The sequence below is a fragment of the Bos indicus x Bos taurus genome, chromosome X, assembly GCF_003369695.1.
Source record: "Bos indicus x Bos taurus breed Angus x Brahman F1 hybrid chromosome X, Bos_hybrid_MaternalHap_v2.0, whole genome shotgun sequence".
Taxonomy (NCBI): Eukaryota; Metazoa; Chordata; class Mammalia; order Artiodactyla; family Bovidae; genus Bos; species Bos indicus x Bos taurus.
Genome location: NC_040105.1, coordinates 69,637,150 through 69,654,340, shown reverse-complemented (window position 1 = coordinate 69,654,340; position 17,191 = coordinate 69,637,150). Strand labels below are relative to the sequence as shown.

Genomic DNA, 17,191 nt, shown 5'->3' with positions numbered 1-17,191 from the left:
CATTTAAGTAGTCAAATGTATTGTTTCAAATAAATTTGTTTATAATATTCCTTTTTTAATGTTTTTGTTTTTTGTAGATCCTGTTAGGATAGCTCATCTTTCATTTCTGTCAATGATAATTTATCTTTTTTTTTTTCTTGATTAGTCTCTTTAGAGGTTTAGAGATTGTACTATCCTTTCAAAAAAACCAGCTTTGGATTTAGTGATTTTTTTCTTATTATTTTACCTTTCGCTATTTCATTGGTTTTTCACTCTGATTTTGTGTTGTCACTTTTTCTCTGGGTACAATTTCCTTTTTTTAAATAGCTATTTAAGGTGGCTTTTGACTGTTGATTCTTTTTTAATCTATAAATAATATAAAATTCCCCAATGTTCATATTATTTTAAATGTTGAACTGTATGAATTTTGATGTTTTGTGTTTTGCTTTTTACTCTTTCTGTTTTTCTTATGACCCAGAAAATGATGGTCCATGCAAATATTTTACTTTTGTGGTGTGAAATATTCTATAAATTTCAGTTAGGTTATGTTGATTTATTACATTCACATCCTCTATATCCTTAATGATATTTTGTCTCATAGAGCAGATTTGAAGTCTGCAAGTTTAATTGTCAATTTGTCATTTTCTCATTGCACTTCTCTGTTTTTTCTCATATTTTGTTAAAGCTCTGCTAGGTACATCTACTTGTGGGATTATTATGTCTTTCTCATGAATTGATCCATTATCAGTATGTAAAGTCCCTTTTAAACACTGCTAATTTTTCATCTGAAATCTACTCTGTTTGAATATGGTGTAGTCATACCATCTTATTTTTCAAGTACTTTGCTATGAAAAGTTCCAACACACTGCTAGGTGTACAGAATTTCACAGTGATTTCCCATAAACTCATGTCCTACATTTTTCTGTTGATATTTCACTATACTTGGTTTATGACTATTTATCTACTAAGCTCTCTATCCTTCATTATATTTTTATGCATTTGAAAGTCAGTTGCAAACATTATTTCACTTAACCTAAATGCTTTAGGTTGCATATCATTAATTAGAATTGATATTTATTTAGAATTTTTCTTTTTATGAAAAATTTACTTAGAGTGAAATATACCAATCTTAAGTTTACATTTTGTTTTTGACATACCATGGAATTGGGAAATGTATATATTTTCATGGTTTTCTTCACCTTGCCTTTTTTTCTTTTTACTTAATATTTGGAGAGTGTTTTTTCCTCAGTAGCTTGTGTCTGCCCTTAACTGTGGCAAAACTTATCTGTTGAATGGACATATCACTGTCAACCTTGCCTTCCCCAAATCTTCTTTTGAGGTACACTTAGGTTGTTTCAAGGTTTTCACTAAACTGGAGTATCCTGTTACGTATTGGAATGACTTATTTTGTTTGTGCTTCTTTGGGTTCTTTTTAAAAATTTTATTATTATTTTAACTATTTTTAAGTACACAGGTCAGTGAAATACATGTTGTGTAATCATCATCACCATCCTTTTCAATGCCTTTTTCATCATTCCAAACAGAAACTCTGTACCCATTTAAAACTAGACCCCATCCCCTTTTTCCACTAGTCTCTTGTAACCTCTCTTCTACTTTCTGTCTCTTATGAATTTGCCTATTTATTTACCTCATATAAGTGGATTTATTCAATATTTGTCCTTTTGTCTTATTTCACATGACAGAATATTTTCAAGATTCATTCATATTGTACCAACTATTAGAATTTCATTTGTTTTTAAGGATGAACATTGCATTGTATGCATATACCACATTTTGTTTATTCATTCATCTGTTTTTAAAAAAAAATTGTGTTCTTTAATTTTAAATTTGTTTATTTTTAAATTGGAAGATAATTACTTTACAGGATTGTGTTGGTTTCTGCCAGTCATTAACATATATCACCCATAGGTATACGTATATCCTCTCTTTAAATCTCCCTCCCATCTCCCTCCGCATTCCACCCCTCCCCAGTTTGAGTTTTCATTGTCATATAACAAATTCCAATTGGCTGTCTATTTTATATATGGTAATATAATTTTCCATGTTACTCTCTCCATACATCCCACCCTATCCTCCCCTCCCCCCTTGGTGATCCATAAGTCTTTCTCTGTGTCTGTGTCTCCATTGCTGCCCTTCAAATAATTTCATCAGTACCATCTTTCTAGATTCCATATATATGTATTAGTATACAGTATTTGTTTTTGTCTTTCTGACTTACTTCACTCCATATAATAGGCTCTGCATTCATCCACCTCATTAGAACTGACTCAAATGGATTCCTTTTTATGGCTGAGTAGTATTCTGTTGTATATATGAACCACAGCTTCTTTATCCATTCATCTGTTGACATCTGGGTTGCTTCCATGTTCTAGCTCTTGTAAACAGCACTGTTCTAGCTATTGGGATACATGTATCTTTTTCTGTTTTGGTTTCTTCATGGTTTATGCCTAGTAGTGGGATTGCTGGTCATATGGTGGCTTTATTCCTAGTTTTATAAGGAATCTCAATTCTGTATTATTTAGTGGCTGTATCAATTTACATTCCCACCAAGAGTGCAAGAGGGTTCCCTTTTCTCCACACCCTCTCCATCTGGGCTCACAGAATCACTGGGTTCCCTGTGTTATATAGCCACTTCCCACTAGCTCTCTATTTTATACATGACAATGCATATATGGCAGTGTTACTTTCTTAATTTGTCCTACCTTCTCCTTCCCCTGCTGTGTGCACAAGTCCACTCTACATCTGGGTATTCATTCATCTGTTGATGTATATTTTAGGTTTCTTACACTTTCTGGCTGTTGGGAATAATAGTGCTAGGAACATGGATATATGAATATCTCTTCAAGTTCCTGCTTTCCATGCGTCTGGGTATATATATACAAAAGTGGAATGATTAAGGAACATTGAGGAGTCATCACATCGTTTCCTCAACAGCTGCACCACTTTTACATTTCCACCAGCAGTGCATACAGGTTCCAATTTCTCTACATCTTTACAACACTTCTTTTTTTTTCTTTTCCTTTCTTTCTCTTCTTTCTTACCTTTTTCTGCCCCCCCCCCCCCAACCCCATTTGTAATAGCCAACATTATGGACATGAAGTGGTATTTCATTATGGTTTTGTTTTTTAAGAAGTTAAGTTTTATTTGGGGCAAAATTGGGACTGCACTGAGGGAGACAGCACCTCAGATAGCTCTGAGACACTGCTCTAAGAGATAGTGGGGTAAGGTGGTGAAGGTAAACTTTGTGAAATCAAGCATTTATCTTAAAAAAAAGTTTTTCTGCTTTTCATGAGGAGATGATGTCACTGTGAAGGAGTTTAGTGCTTTTCTAGATAAGAGGAGATGAAAGAATTTGGATAATTAAGGTTTTGATTTGCATCTTATTAATGACTAGTGATGTTGAGCATCTTTTCATGTGTGTATTGACTATTTGTATATCTTTGGAGAAATGTCTATTCAAATCCTTTGCACATTTAAAAATTGTGTTGTTTTTGTTATTGTTGTATTGTAGGGGTTCTATATATATCTGGATATCAGTCTGTTATCAGATATGTGATTTGCAAATATATTCCTCCATCTCATGGATTATCTTTAATTCTGTTGATAAGTATCCTTGGCATAAAATTTTGAAATTTTGATGAAGTCCAGTTGATCTATTTTTTTTTTCTTTCATTGCATGTGCTTTTTATGTTTTATTTAAGGCATCATTGCCAAATCCTGTGTCATAACAATTTCTTTCTTTGCCATTTTGTATAATCCTGTGTAATATATACTGTTGAATTTTGTTTGCTGGTACTTTGTGGAATAATTTTGAGTCTATATTCACAGAGAATCTGTAGTTTTCTTATAGTTTATCTTTTAAATTTTAAATTAGGGTAATGCTGGTCTCATTGAATGAATTAGAAAATATTCCCTCCTCTTTAGTTTTCTAGAAGAGTTTGAAAAAAATTAGCATTATTATTATGTCTTCTTTGGAGAAATGTCTATTTAAGTCTTATGCCCATTTTTTCGTTGGGATGTTTGTTTTCTGATGTTAAACTTCATGACCTGCTTGTATATTTTGGAGATTAATTTATTGTCAGTTGCTTCATTTGCAGTTATTTCCTCCCATTCTGAGGATTGTCTTTTCATCTTGTTTATGGTTTCTTTTGCTGTTCAGAAGCTTTAAGTTTAACTAGGTTCCATTCGTTTATTTTTGTTTTTATTTCCATTACTCTAGGAAGTGGGTCATAGAAAGTCTATATATGTCAGAAAGTATTCTATGTTTTCCTCTAAGAGTTTTATAGTTTGTTGTCTTACATTTAGGTTTTTAACCCATTTTGAGTTTTTCTTTGTGTATGATATTAGGAAATGTTCTAATTTCATTCTTTTGCATGTAGCTGTCCAGTTTTCCTGTCTTTTCTCCATTGTATAGTCTTTCCTTCTTTGTCGAAGATAAGGTGCCCATAGGTGTATGGGTTTATCTTTGGGCTTTCTGTCTTGTTTCACTGGTCTATATTTATGTTTTTGTGGCAGTACCATACTGTGTTGATGACTGGTATAGTCTGAAGTTAGGAAAGTTGATTCCTTCAGCTGTTTTGTTCTTTCTCAAGATTGCTTTTTCTATTCGGGTCCTTTTGTGTATCCACACGAATTCTGAAATTGTTTGTCCTAGTTCTGTGAAAAATGCCATTGGCAATTCAGTAGGGATTGCATTGAATCTGTAGGTTGCTTTGGGTAATATATTCATTTTCACAATGTTGATTCTTCCAATCCAGCAACATGGTGTATCTCTCCATCTATTTGTGTAGTCTTTGATTTCTTTCAAAAATGTCTTATAGTTTTCTGTATATGCCTCATTTCTCTCCTTGAAGCTCTATACAATCATCAACAACAAGACCTGAAGCTGACTGTGGTTCAGATCATGAGCTCCTTATAGCAAAATTCAGGCTCAAATTGAAGAAAGTAGGGAAAACCACTAGGCCATTCAAGTATGACTTAGATCCGATCCTTTTTGATTATACAGTGGAGGTGATTTATAGATTTAAGGGATTAGATTTGATAGACAAGTGCCTGAACATCCATTTTGGTTTTAGGTTCATAATTTTGTACAGTAGGCAGTGCCAAGAAAGCAAAGCGTTTGTCTAAGGAGGCTTTAGAAATTGCTGAGGAAAGAAGAGAAGTGAAAGGCAAGGAAGAAAGGAGAAGATATACCCAACTGAATGCAGAGTTCCGGAGACTAGCAAGGAGAGATAAGATCTTAAATGAACAATACACAGAAATAGAGGAAAACAATAGAATGTAAAAGACTAGAGGTCTCTTCAAGGAAATTGGAAACATCAATGGAACATTTCATGGAAGGATGGGTACGATAAAGGACGGAAATGGTGACCTGACAGAAGCTGAAGAGATTAAGTAGAGGTGGCTGGAGTACACAGATATATACAAAAATGGTATTAATGACCTGGATAACCACAATGGTGTAATCACTCACCTAGCGCTAGATATCCTTAAGTGCGAAGTCAGATGGGCCTTAGGAAGAATTACTATGAGCAAAGCTATTGGAGGTGATGGATTTCCAGCTGAGTTATTTCAAATCATAAAAGATTATGCTGTTAAAGTGCTGTACTCGGTATGCTGGCAAATTTGGAAAACTTAGCAGTGGCCACAGGACAAGAAAAGGTCAGTTTTCTTTCCAGTCCCAAAGAATGGCAATGCCATGGAATGTCCAAACTACCATACAATTGCTGTCATTTCACATGCTAGTAAGTTTATACTCAGAATCCTTCAAGCTAGGCTTCAACAGTATGTGAATTAAGAACTTCCATATGTACAAGCTGGGTTTAGAAGAGGCAGAGGAAGCAGAGATCAAATTGCCAGCATTTGTTTGAAAGGAAGGAAATTCCAGAAAAACATCTGCCTCATTGACTATACTGAAGCCTTTCACTATGTGGATCACAACAAAGTCTGGAAAATTCTTAAAGAGATGGGAATACCAGACCACCTTACTTATCTCCTGAGAAACCTGTATGCAGGTAAGAAACCAAGTTAGAACCAGATGTGGAGCAACAAACAGGTTCAAAATTGGGAAAGGAGTATGAGAAGGATGTATATTGTCACCCTGCTTATTTAACTTCTCTACAGAGTTACCTCATGAGAAATCCTGGGCTGGATGAATCAGGAGCTAGAATCAAGATTGCCAGGAGGAACATCAACAACCTCAGATATGCAGATGATACCACTGTAATGACAGAAAGTGAAGAGGACCTAAAGAGCCTCTTGATGAGGGTGAAACAAGAGCATGAAAAAGCTGGCTTAAAACTCAACATTAAAAAAACTAAGATTATGGCCTGTAGTCCCCTCACTTCATGGCAAATAGAAGGGGAAAAAGTGAAATTAGGACAGATTTTATTTTGGGGGGCTTCAAAATCACTGCCGCCAGTGACTGTAGCCATGAAATTAAAAGATGCTTGCTCCTTGGAAGGAAAGCTGTGACAAATCTAGACAGAGTATTAAAAATCAGAGATATCACTTTGACAATAAAGGTCCATCAATAAAAGCTATTATTTTCCAGTAGTCAATTATAGATGTGAGGGCTGGACCATAAATAAGGCTGCGCACTGAAGAATTGATGCTTTCACATTGTGGTGTTGGAAAAGATTCTTGAAATTCCTTGTACAGCAGGAAGATCAACCCAGTCAATCCAAAAGGAAATCAACCCTGAATATTCATTGGAAGGATTGATGCTAAATCTGAAGATTCAGTACTTTGGCCACCTGGTGCAAAGAGCTGATTTATTGGATAAGACCCTGATGAACAGAAAGATTGAAAGCAAAAGGAGCAGGGGGCAGCAGAGTATGAGATGTTTAGATATTGTCACCAACTCAATGGACATTAATTTGGGAGATAGTGATGGCAGAGCAGCCTGGCATGCTGCAGTCCATGGCGTTGCAACAATTAGGACCCAGTTTACCCCTGAACAATAACAACAACAACAACAATACTGCCCCTTTTTTCCTTAAGTACGTTCATTCCTAGGTATTTTATCTTTTTGTTTCAGTGGTGAATGGGATTGTTTCCTTAATGTCTTTCTGAGTTTTCATTGTTAGTGTATAGGAATGAAAGAGATTTCTATGTATTCATTTGTATCCTGCAACTTACTAAATTCACTGGTTAGCTTTAGTAATTTTCTGATAGCATCTTTATGGTTTTCTATTTATAGTATAATATCATCTCAAAACAGTGAGAATTTTACTTCTTTTCTAATCCCTGAATTCCACAAGCTTTAGTATTCTATTTTTATTTTAATTTGAAGGTGTTTTCTAATGTCTCTTGTAATTTCTTATTTGACCTTTTTGTTATTTAAGAGTGTCATTTTTAAATGATGCATATTTGCGTTTTTCCCATTGTCCTTCTGTTACTGATTTCTAGTTTCATTCTGTTGTGATTGGAGATTTTAAATTTTTATTTAATTTTTTAATAAGTTGATAAGCTTTTTCATTTTATTTTATTTTATTTGAAGTATTGTTAATTTTATGTTTTTGATGTTTTAAAATTTATTAAGGCTTGTTTTGTGCCCTATCATGTGGTCTGTCCTTAAGAAGTGTTACATGAAGTTGAGAAAATTTGTACTCTGCTGTTGTTGAATGAAGTGGTCTCTTTGATAGGACTTACTGGTCGACATTGTTGTTCAAGTTCTGTGTTTCCATCTTCAGTTGGCTTATTCTATTTATTACTGAAAGTAGGGTATTATGTCTCCAAACTATTTTTGTAGAACAGTCTATTATTTCTCCTTTCAATTCTGTCAGTGTTTGCTTCATATAATTTGGGACTCTGATTTTGGTATATTTATCTTTATGATTGTTATATCTTCTTGGTAATTTATAGATATTTTCTTTGTAGTTAACATGGGATTAGATGTAACCTCCTAAAGTCATAATGTTATAGTTTGAATTTAATGAACTTAACTTTAATCACGTAGAAAAATATTGTAAATGTATTATACAGCCCCATTTCCCCTTGCATATAATTCGTGTTGCACATTTTGTTTTTATATATTTTATGCCCCAGTAACATATAGTTACTTTTTATGGTTTGTCTTTTAAATTCTATAGAAAGTAAACTTGGAATTACAAACCAACTTTGGCCGTGTGTGTTTTCCATACATATGGATAGTTCTTTATCCATCTTTCAGTATTCTTTCATTTCAGCCCAAAGGCTTCACTTTAGCAAATTTTGTTGTGTAGGTCTATTTTTAATGAACTGTCTTGGTTTAAGAATGTATTAGTTTCTCCCTCTATTTTGAATGATACTTTTGTTTAATATAAAATTCTCAGGTGACAGTTACTTTATTTCAGTAGTTTAAAATATATCATTGCACTGCCTTTTGATCTTCAAGTTTCTGATGAGAAATAAACTGATAATGTTATTGATGATCCCTGTTGTGATAGATCACTTCTCTCTTGATACTTTCAAGATTCTTTCTGTCTTTGTACTGTGAAGGTGTAACTATAATGTGGTTAGTCTGAGTCTCTTAGTTTATCTCAGTTCAAGTTTGTTGTGCTTCTTGGATTTGTAGCTCCTGGTCTTTACTCAGGCTACCCCAAATTTGGAAGTTTTGGCCATTATTTCCTCAAATAACCTTTTGCCTGTATTTTTCTTCTCCTTTGACTCTCATAATATGCGTATTGGTCTGCTTGATGATATCCCACAAGTCACTTGGTCTCTCTCTTTTCTTAATTCTGTTTCCTTTCTGCTACTTAGACTTGATAATTTCAGTTGACACCTTCATGTTCAATGATTCTTCTTCCTGCTCATATCTGAATTGTTTTTAAAGTTATTTCACTTTTTTCTTTTTCAGTTCCAGATTTTCTGTTTGGTTCTTGTTTGTAATTTCTACTTCTTTGTTGATATTCCCCATTTTGTATCTTTTCTTGATGTTTTTTAGATTGTGCCCAGTTTTGCTTTGTGTAATGAGTCCGTTGTTGAGGACCTCTTAGGGATGTTTTCTGTTATTTTAATTTCTTCTTTTGAATTGCCCATGTTTTCCTGTTTCATTGTTTGGTTTGTGGGTTTTTTTTTTTTTTTTATTGCCATTGGGGGTTTAGCTATTATAATGTGATAACTCTGGAAGTTAAGTTTTCTCCCTTTCCAAGGATTTTTTGTATTTTTTTCTTTAGTTGTTACTGTCTGATTGTTATGAGACTCTCCTCATTTATTTTTACAAAGTTTGTTTATTGTTGTACATCATTACTTAATGCTCTTTTCCTTTCTCTAGTGTTCTGTTAATGTTTTGAGGGAGATTTCCTTGAATGCTGATTTCTTCTCAGTCTTTTTAAATTAGCTCTGTACTGGAATACTTCTCTAGTACTTAACTAGGCTTACAGTTAAGCCAAGGATCCCTCTGAAGGTAAAACTTGAGGTTTGCTCAGTGTTTTTTTTTTTTTTTTCCGGGGAAACATGGCTTTTTAAATTATTCTATATGTTTTGCTAGTTTCAAATGCCCTAAATTCCAGGAGTCTTACCTAGCTTCTTTTCTGGGCCTTAGATGGTCAGTTGTATTTCTCCGTGTATAATGTCTTGGCCCTGGCATCTGTGGGTTTACAGTTGCCTTGTAACTATTTTTTTCTCTTTAAGCATTTCCTTTTGTTTCTCCCATTAGAATTTAAGTTAGGTGAAATAGTAGTAAGAATTTTATGTCATTCCTTCATTCCTCTGGCAGGTTAGAATAGCTGTACACAATAACTAGCAAATAATTTATACTGTACTCTCTCTGGTTTGAGGGAAGAAACTGTCCACAAGGCTATTGCTGCTTCAAGAATAAGACTATCACTTCACTAAGAGGTAGTGGGTTAAGAGCAAGTAAAGATACTATAAAACTTTACTACCACTTTGAAAATGGCCTTTTCTTGACTGGTCATTTACTTGTTTGCTATAAACCTTTGACTGTTTTCCAGAACTCTGACAAAGTTGGTTCAAACAGTTTCTGATTTTTAAAGTTTTTTCATTTTTCATTTGTTTTTATATTTCTGTGTGAAAACAGGAGCTTAGAGCTTGTTTCTTGTCATTTTGCTGACATCTTACTTTTCCCTTAGTGTTTGAATGTTATAATCCATGGGTATAGAATTCTAAGTTATTAGCTTTTTCTTGATGTTGCTTCTTCATGACATGTTGTTTCTTGTCTTTATTTTTGCCCCTCAACCCACCCATGTGTATGTAATGTGTCTTTTTTTCTTTTTTAAAATGATTTGATGTTTTAATGGTTTGTGAAAATTTATCTATTTATCACCGACTTTCAGGAATTGATGGCTGTGATTTTCTTAGTTTTTATCCTGGCTGGTGCTCCTTTAACTTGCTGGTTCTGTGGACTTACAGTTTCTATCAAAATTTTTGAAAGTTTTGACCATTATTTCTTCAGACAAGGTTTTCTGTTCTTTTCCTATATGAGACTCTAATTACATATGTATTAGATTGCTGAGCATTTTCCCACTAGTTTCTTCAATTCCTCCCCCTGCCCCCTCCCCCCGCCATTTCATTTTAGGTAGTTCCTCTTGCTTTGTCTTCAAGCAAGATCTTTTCTTCTTTTCCAGTATGATGCTAATCTCATTCAGTGAGTTTTTCATATTAAATATTTATTTTTTATATTTTTATTACATAGAAATTACATTTGGATCTTTCTTATAGCTTGTATTTCTTTTCCCACTGTGTTCACATCTTCCTTTCAGTATTGGAACACATTTTACATCTGCTTTATTGTGCTTGTCTGCCAATTTGAACATCTCTGTCACTTCTTACCATTTTTGTTAAGTGATTTTTCTGTTGATTATTGTTCATAGTTTTCTTTCTTGATGTATCTAATAATGTTTTATTAAAAACTGCTGCTGCTGCTAAGTCTATTCAGTTATGTCCAACTCTGTGCAACCCCATAGACAGCATCCCACCAGGCTCCGCCATCCCTGGGATTCTCCAGGCAAGAACACTGGAGTGGGTTGCCATTTCCTTCTCTAATGCATGAAAGTGAAAAGTGAAAGTGAAGTTGCTCAGTCGTGTCTGACCTTCGTGACCCCATGGACTGCGGCCCACCAGGCTCCTCTGTCCATGGGATTTTCCAGGCAAGAGTACTGGAGTGGGTTGCCATTACCTTCTCCTATTAAAAACTAGACATTGTAAATCAGGTATTGTTGAGTGTATGTTGTATTCTATGGGAGAGTGCTGGCATTGTTCTGTATAGATATTTAAGGTACTTATTAGTTCAGTTTAATTATTCTTTTTGATTTTTGGCTGTGCTGGTTCTTCACTGCTCTGTGTGGGCTTTCTCTAGTTGTAGTGAGCAGGGGCTACTCTCTAGTTGTGGTGTGTGGGCTTCTTATTGCCGTGGCTTCTCTTGTTGCAGAGCACGAGTTTTAGGCTCACAGCCTTCAGTAGTTGCAGCTTGTGGGCTCAGTAGTTGCAGCACAAGGGCCCTAGAGCATGGGCTCAGTAGTTGTGGTGCACAGGTTTAGTTGCTCTATACATAACATGTAGGATCTTTCCAGATCAGGGATGGAACCCCTGTCCCTGCATTGGCAGGTGCATTCTTAACCCCTGTAGCAGTAGCGAAGTCCCCAGTTAAATTATTTTGATATTTCAAAAAAAAAACTCTTAAGGTGTGTCCCTGTAGTTTATGAATGGTTTTGCCCCACTGCTAATGTATGGCCTTTGTCTTTTCTCTACTGAATGCCCTGAGTTAGTATGAAGATCATATTCTACCTTGTTTAAAACTGAATGCCTTCCAGACCTATATGATCACTGGGGACTATTTGCTTCATGACTTTTTGGTCACACTTTGTCTGGCTTTGTGGAATTTCATTCTTCATGTGCATTGTAATACTCAAGACTAAAGTGACTCCCATTTTGATTTCTGGAGGTCTTTTTTTATAGCTTTTTTCTCTCTGTGATTTCTCTGTATTTTTTCCAGCTCTCTGAGCTTGACCTCTGTTTCCCCAACTCAGCACAACTCCAGAGTTCTGCTTGAGTTATCTTAAATTCTGAAATGTACCTTCTGGTAGCAATCAAGAGGGATTAGGGCCCTCATTGATTTTTCTTCTCTCAGGTATCGGTGTCCTGTTGGTTCCTATAATCCAAAGTCATATGTTTGTTTCATATGTTTTGTCTACTTTTCTAATTGATTACAACAGGAGGACAGATTTGGTCCCTAATACTCCATCATGCATCATCATACTTAATCTCCATCAGAAGAAGTGGGGCTCAGCCTTTTCAGTGTGTTGCCTAAATGATTTTGTATTCATGTTTTCTTTTCCTTTTTCAATTCAGACATGGGATGCATGTCCTTATTTATTCTTTACTATAGCTTAATTTATTTCTCCTAAATTCTCTCATTTCATTCCTTTCTGTCTATTATTAGTTAAATAAACTTTCCTTAAGTTGTACCTTTAGTGCATAAACACATGTACTTAGTCACAGATAAGTAGACCATTTCTTTGTAAATTATCTTCTCCATTCAGGTTGAAGATTCATTCATCTCTAATCCCAAAGATTGTGCTTAATAGCTAAAATGTCATCCATATCACTTATGAACATATGGTTCAGAAGTCTTAGTTAAAGCCTTATATATTAGTTTTCTACTGTGCATTAAAAAAAAAAAAAAAAACTATCAGGCTTAGCTAAAAACAAAGCAAAGTTATTATCTCACAGTTCGATAAATCAGGAATTTGAGAGTGGCTTAGCTGAGCCTGACTCTGCTGGGTCTTCTGCTCAGTTTCTCACTAAGTTGAAATTGAAGATGTTCGCCAGAGCTGCAATTTTCATCTAAGACTTTGTGCTTTTTTCTAGCTCACATGTTGACGGAATTAAGTTCCTTGTGATTCTGGCAATGAGGTTCTTAAGTATTGTAGACTTCTCTATAGTGTGGCAGTTTGCTTGTCTTGGAGACCAGTAAGAGAACATCTCTTACTCATCAATCTTTTAAAGGGCTTACCTTGCTTAAGCCCACCTCATCTAAGGGAATCTCCCTTTTGATTATGTCAGATCAACTGATTAGTTGCCCAGTTATGGGAATGATTATAGTTACAGATCTCAGTCACCCCCAAGGGAATGGAGTAATATAGAATGTTTACAGCAGAGGATTGGAATCTTGGAGGCCATTTTAGGGTTCTGCCCACCACACCTTGCAAACAGGACAAGACATTCAGATAATTTTCCATTTTGGCTTATGTCTTTGACACAGCACTATGAAGCTGGGATACATCCAAGGTAGAACACAATAAAAATTTGTTGAATACTTAGTCTGTGCCTGATACTTTGTTTTCTTTGCCTCATTTAATCACCACAACTACCTCATGAGAGTTATTTATAAGCTTTCCTAGTTTCCACATGGACAAACTGAAGCTAAGAGAGTTTAAATAAGTTGTTGAAATAGAGCTGGGATCTAGATGACCAGTGCTATTTATACTCTACCATGTCTTGATTTGTATATAATTCTAGTTTTATCAAGGTAATATATTACAAATTTGTGACTTGTTTAAATAATTTTTACATGTAATAATGATACTGTAGTTATGATTTTAAAGAGAGAGAATGTCCTTTTAAAGAGACATTCTAAAACATTTACAGATGAATTAATATACTTGCTTGGATTTGCTTCAGAATCATTTATGGGATCAGAGGAGTTGGAGAATGAGTGAGAGGCTGCCAGTGAAACAACTGGCCAGAGGTTGATAATTTTTGAAGCTGAATAATGGGTGATAGGGCTCATTATGCTATTCTGTATACTTCTATTCATGTTTGGAAATGTCTATAGTGAGTATCAAGTAATCATTCATTCCTAGTTACAGTTCTAAATAAGGAAAAAAGTACCAGCTAAAATTTTCTTCTTTTTTTTTCTATTACAACATCATGATTTATTAAAGCACAGCATTCTGTACAACAAAGGGCCTTAACAGTTGTCTGTTCTCAGCCAAATTACTCTATAAGTTAGTTTCTCTTAATAAAAAACATGTTATACTTTAAATTAGTAATTTAACTGATGAGGAAGTTACCGTAATACCTATTTTAACATTGAACAAATCTAACCACCTATTGGACATTAATGTAAAATCCTGACATAGAAATTGATTTAAAACTTCTCAAAATAAATTCATTAAAGCAAGTTCCCTGTGAAAATATGTAAGAATGAAAGCTAGCATAATAGCAGGTGCAGTCTTTACATTTTATTAACCATAGAAGATACTTTTTTAATGAGTCTAATAGAGACATTAACTGTGCAAAAGCTGATGAGATTTACAGTCTTAAATACAAGCACCAACACAGAAAGGATATTGTGTCAGTTCAGTTCAGTTCAGTTCAGTCGCTCAGTCGTGTCCGACTCTTTGTGACCCCATGAATCGCAGCACGCCAGGCCCCCCTGTCCATCACCAACTCTCGGAGTTCAACCAAACTCATGTCCATCGAGTCGGTGATGCCATCCAGCCATCTCATCCTCTGTCGTCCCCTTCCCCTCCTGCCCCCAATCCCTCCCAGCATCAGAGTCTTTTCCAATGAGTCAACTCTTCACCTGAGGTGGCCAAAGTACTGGAGTTTCAGCTTTAGCATCAGTCCTTCAAATGAACACCCAGGACTGATCTCCTTTAGAATGGACTGGTTGCATCTCCTTGCAGTCCAAGGGACTCACTCTCAAGAGTCTTCTCCAGCACCACAGCTCAAAAGCATCAATTCTTCGGCGCTCAGCTTTCTTCACAGTCCAACTTTCATATCCATACATGACAACTGGAAAAACCATAGCCTTGACTAGATGGACCTTTGTTGGCAAAGTAATGTCTCTGCTTTTGAATACGCTATCTAGGTTGGTCATAACTTTCCTTCCAAGGAGTAAGCGTCTTTTAATTTCATGGCTGCAATCACAATCTGCAGTGATTTTGGAGCCTCCAAAAATAAAGTCTGACACTGTTTCCCCATCTATTTGCCATGAAGTGATGGGACCAGATGCCATGATCTTCATTTTCTGAATGTTGAGCTTTAAGCCAACTTTTCCACTCTCCTCTTTCACTTTCATCAAGAGGCTTTCTAGTTCCTCTTCACTTTCTGCCATAAGGGTGGTGTCATCTGCATATCTAAAGGTCCATTAATTCTGCACTTAAGAGGATCGTTTCTTCATGTAAGCACAATCTCATTTATGAATTACACATGATATGTAGTTTAGGATCCATCTACATTATGCTTATAACTGTGTGCTGATGCTGCTAAGTTGCTTCAGTCGTGTCCGACTCTGTGCGACCCCATGGACTGCAGCCTACCAGGTTCCTCCGTCCATGGGATTTTCCAGGCAAGAGTACTAGACTGGGTTGCCTTTGCCTTCTCCCTAAAATTTTATTCTTAAACATCATAATGTCCATAGTTTAAAGTCATGACTCTTTATTGATTTTCATGGAACCATAAACCTGTTCATATAAGCATTTTCTTTATTAAAGTATTAATGCATAGTGGTTAAGTTCATGGATTCTGGAGCCTAACCCTCTTGGTATAAGTCCTAGTATTGTGTTACTTAAGAGTTGCATGACCTTGTATAAGTTATTTAACTTCCCAGTCTCTCAGGTTTTTTTTTTTTAATTTGTAAAATGGCAATACTTGTACCTAGCTTATACAGTTCTTTTTTTTTAATTTAAATTTATTTATTTTAATTAGAGGCTAATTACTTTACAATATTGTATTGGTTTTGCCATACATCAACATGAATCCGTGAGTATACTATGTAATGGATAGACATTGGGATGAGATAGCAAAAAAATATATTCAGACACATGTATTTATGTATATGTATTTAAGTTTTCTTTCAAGTAATAAAGGAGGTGATTGTTTCTCTTTTGCAATTAAAGGGTGTTATATATTCTTATGCTTTTGAGCCTGAGGTTCTCATACCAGTGTTTCTGAAAATTTTTCCCTTTCACAACACATATTTACAGTGGTTTTCAGTGGGAGCCTTTTGGAATCTTGGGTGGGACAGTTCTTGTTTTGGACTGTCTTCATTCACATTGTAAAACATTTATATTTACCTTCACTACTGCCTGAATTAAATACTAGTCATGACCAGTCATTGTGGTAACCATAAGTTTCCTTGCACATTTTCACATGTCTTCTAGAAGAATGTGAAGTGAGTGAAGCTCGCTCAGTCGTATCTGACTCTTTGCGACCCCATGGACTGTAGCCTACCATGCTCCTCCATCTGTGGGATTCTCCAGGCTAGAATACTGCAGTGGGTTGCCATTTCCTTCTCCAGGAGATCTTCCCAACCCAGGGATTGAACCTGGGTCTCCCGCATTGCTGGCAGACGCTTTACCATCTGAACCACCAGGGAAGCTCTAGAAGAATAGAACCAGTCTATTTAGATTTTAATGGTGATGTCATAGATTAATTTAGAGTGCTCCTTTTCTCACATCTCTTTGTATCATGTGTTAAAGTGTTCAAGGTGAAAACCGATGAGCTATTAATAAATTACCAACATTACCACAGTGATTCAGAGTCTTGTAGAGGTTTTTTATTTTAGAAAACGTGTAAACTAATGATCCATCCTGGCCTTACTGAACAAAAATTACTGGATTTTAGTATGGAAGTAGACATGTCTGTATTTTGGAAAACTTCCCTTAGTAAGATTCATATTCCACCGTTGCTTAAAAGATTTCTTTGAGCTTAACTATCTATGATTCCCTTTCTTGTAGGTGATAGAAATTGAAGATGCTTCACCGACTAAGTGTCCAATAACAACGAAGTTGGTTTTAGATGAAGATGAAGAAACCAAAGAACCTTTAGTGCAGGTTCATAGAAATATGGTTATCAAATTGAAACCACATCAAGTAGATGGTAAGAAACTATTAGATGGTTAAAGTGTTTTTAGTTAAATTTTACCAATATTTGATGGCCCCAGTGTGCCTCACATTCTGCTAAGACCTGGAGTTACATTTACTGGTGAGCATAACAGATATGATCCCTGCCCTTATGGAGTGCATAAACTAATGAGGGAGAACAAAATTGAACATTGCACAGAAAATAAGTTTTGTGAAACGGAAATTGTGTGCCACTCACAAACGGGTATATATATAGCAAGTGGATTTCACCTAATCTGCAGTGGTTAGCTAAGGGCAGTGGTGTGGTAGGGAAAGGTACAGTTAGCTAAAAGCCTTCTTTAGGAAATGCTTTTTCAAGTATTTTTGTTAATAATATT

General features: G+C 35.4%; 1 protein-coding gene across 8 annotated transcripts in view; it reads left to right on the top strand.

Annotated features, from left to right (window-relative positions):
- Window positions 1-17,191, top strand: part of ATRX (ATRX, chromatin remodeler) — a 285,940-nt gene that overhangs the window by 156,391 nt on the left and 112,358 nt on the right. For all 8 annotated transcript variants that reach the window (XM_027534136.1, XM_027534135.1, XM_027534130.1 and 5 more), the window contains one exon: window positions 16,689-16,830. In XM_027534136.1, the coding sequence (XP_027389937.1) occupies window positions 16,689-16,830 (142 nt within the window). The remainder of the gene's footprint in view (window positions 1-16,688; window positions 16,831-17,191) is intronic.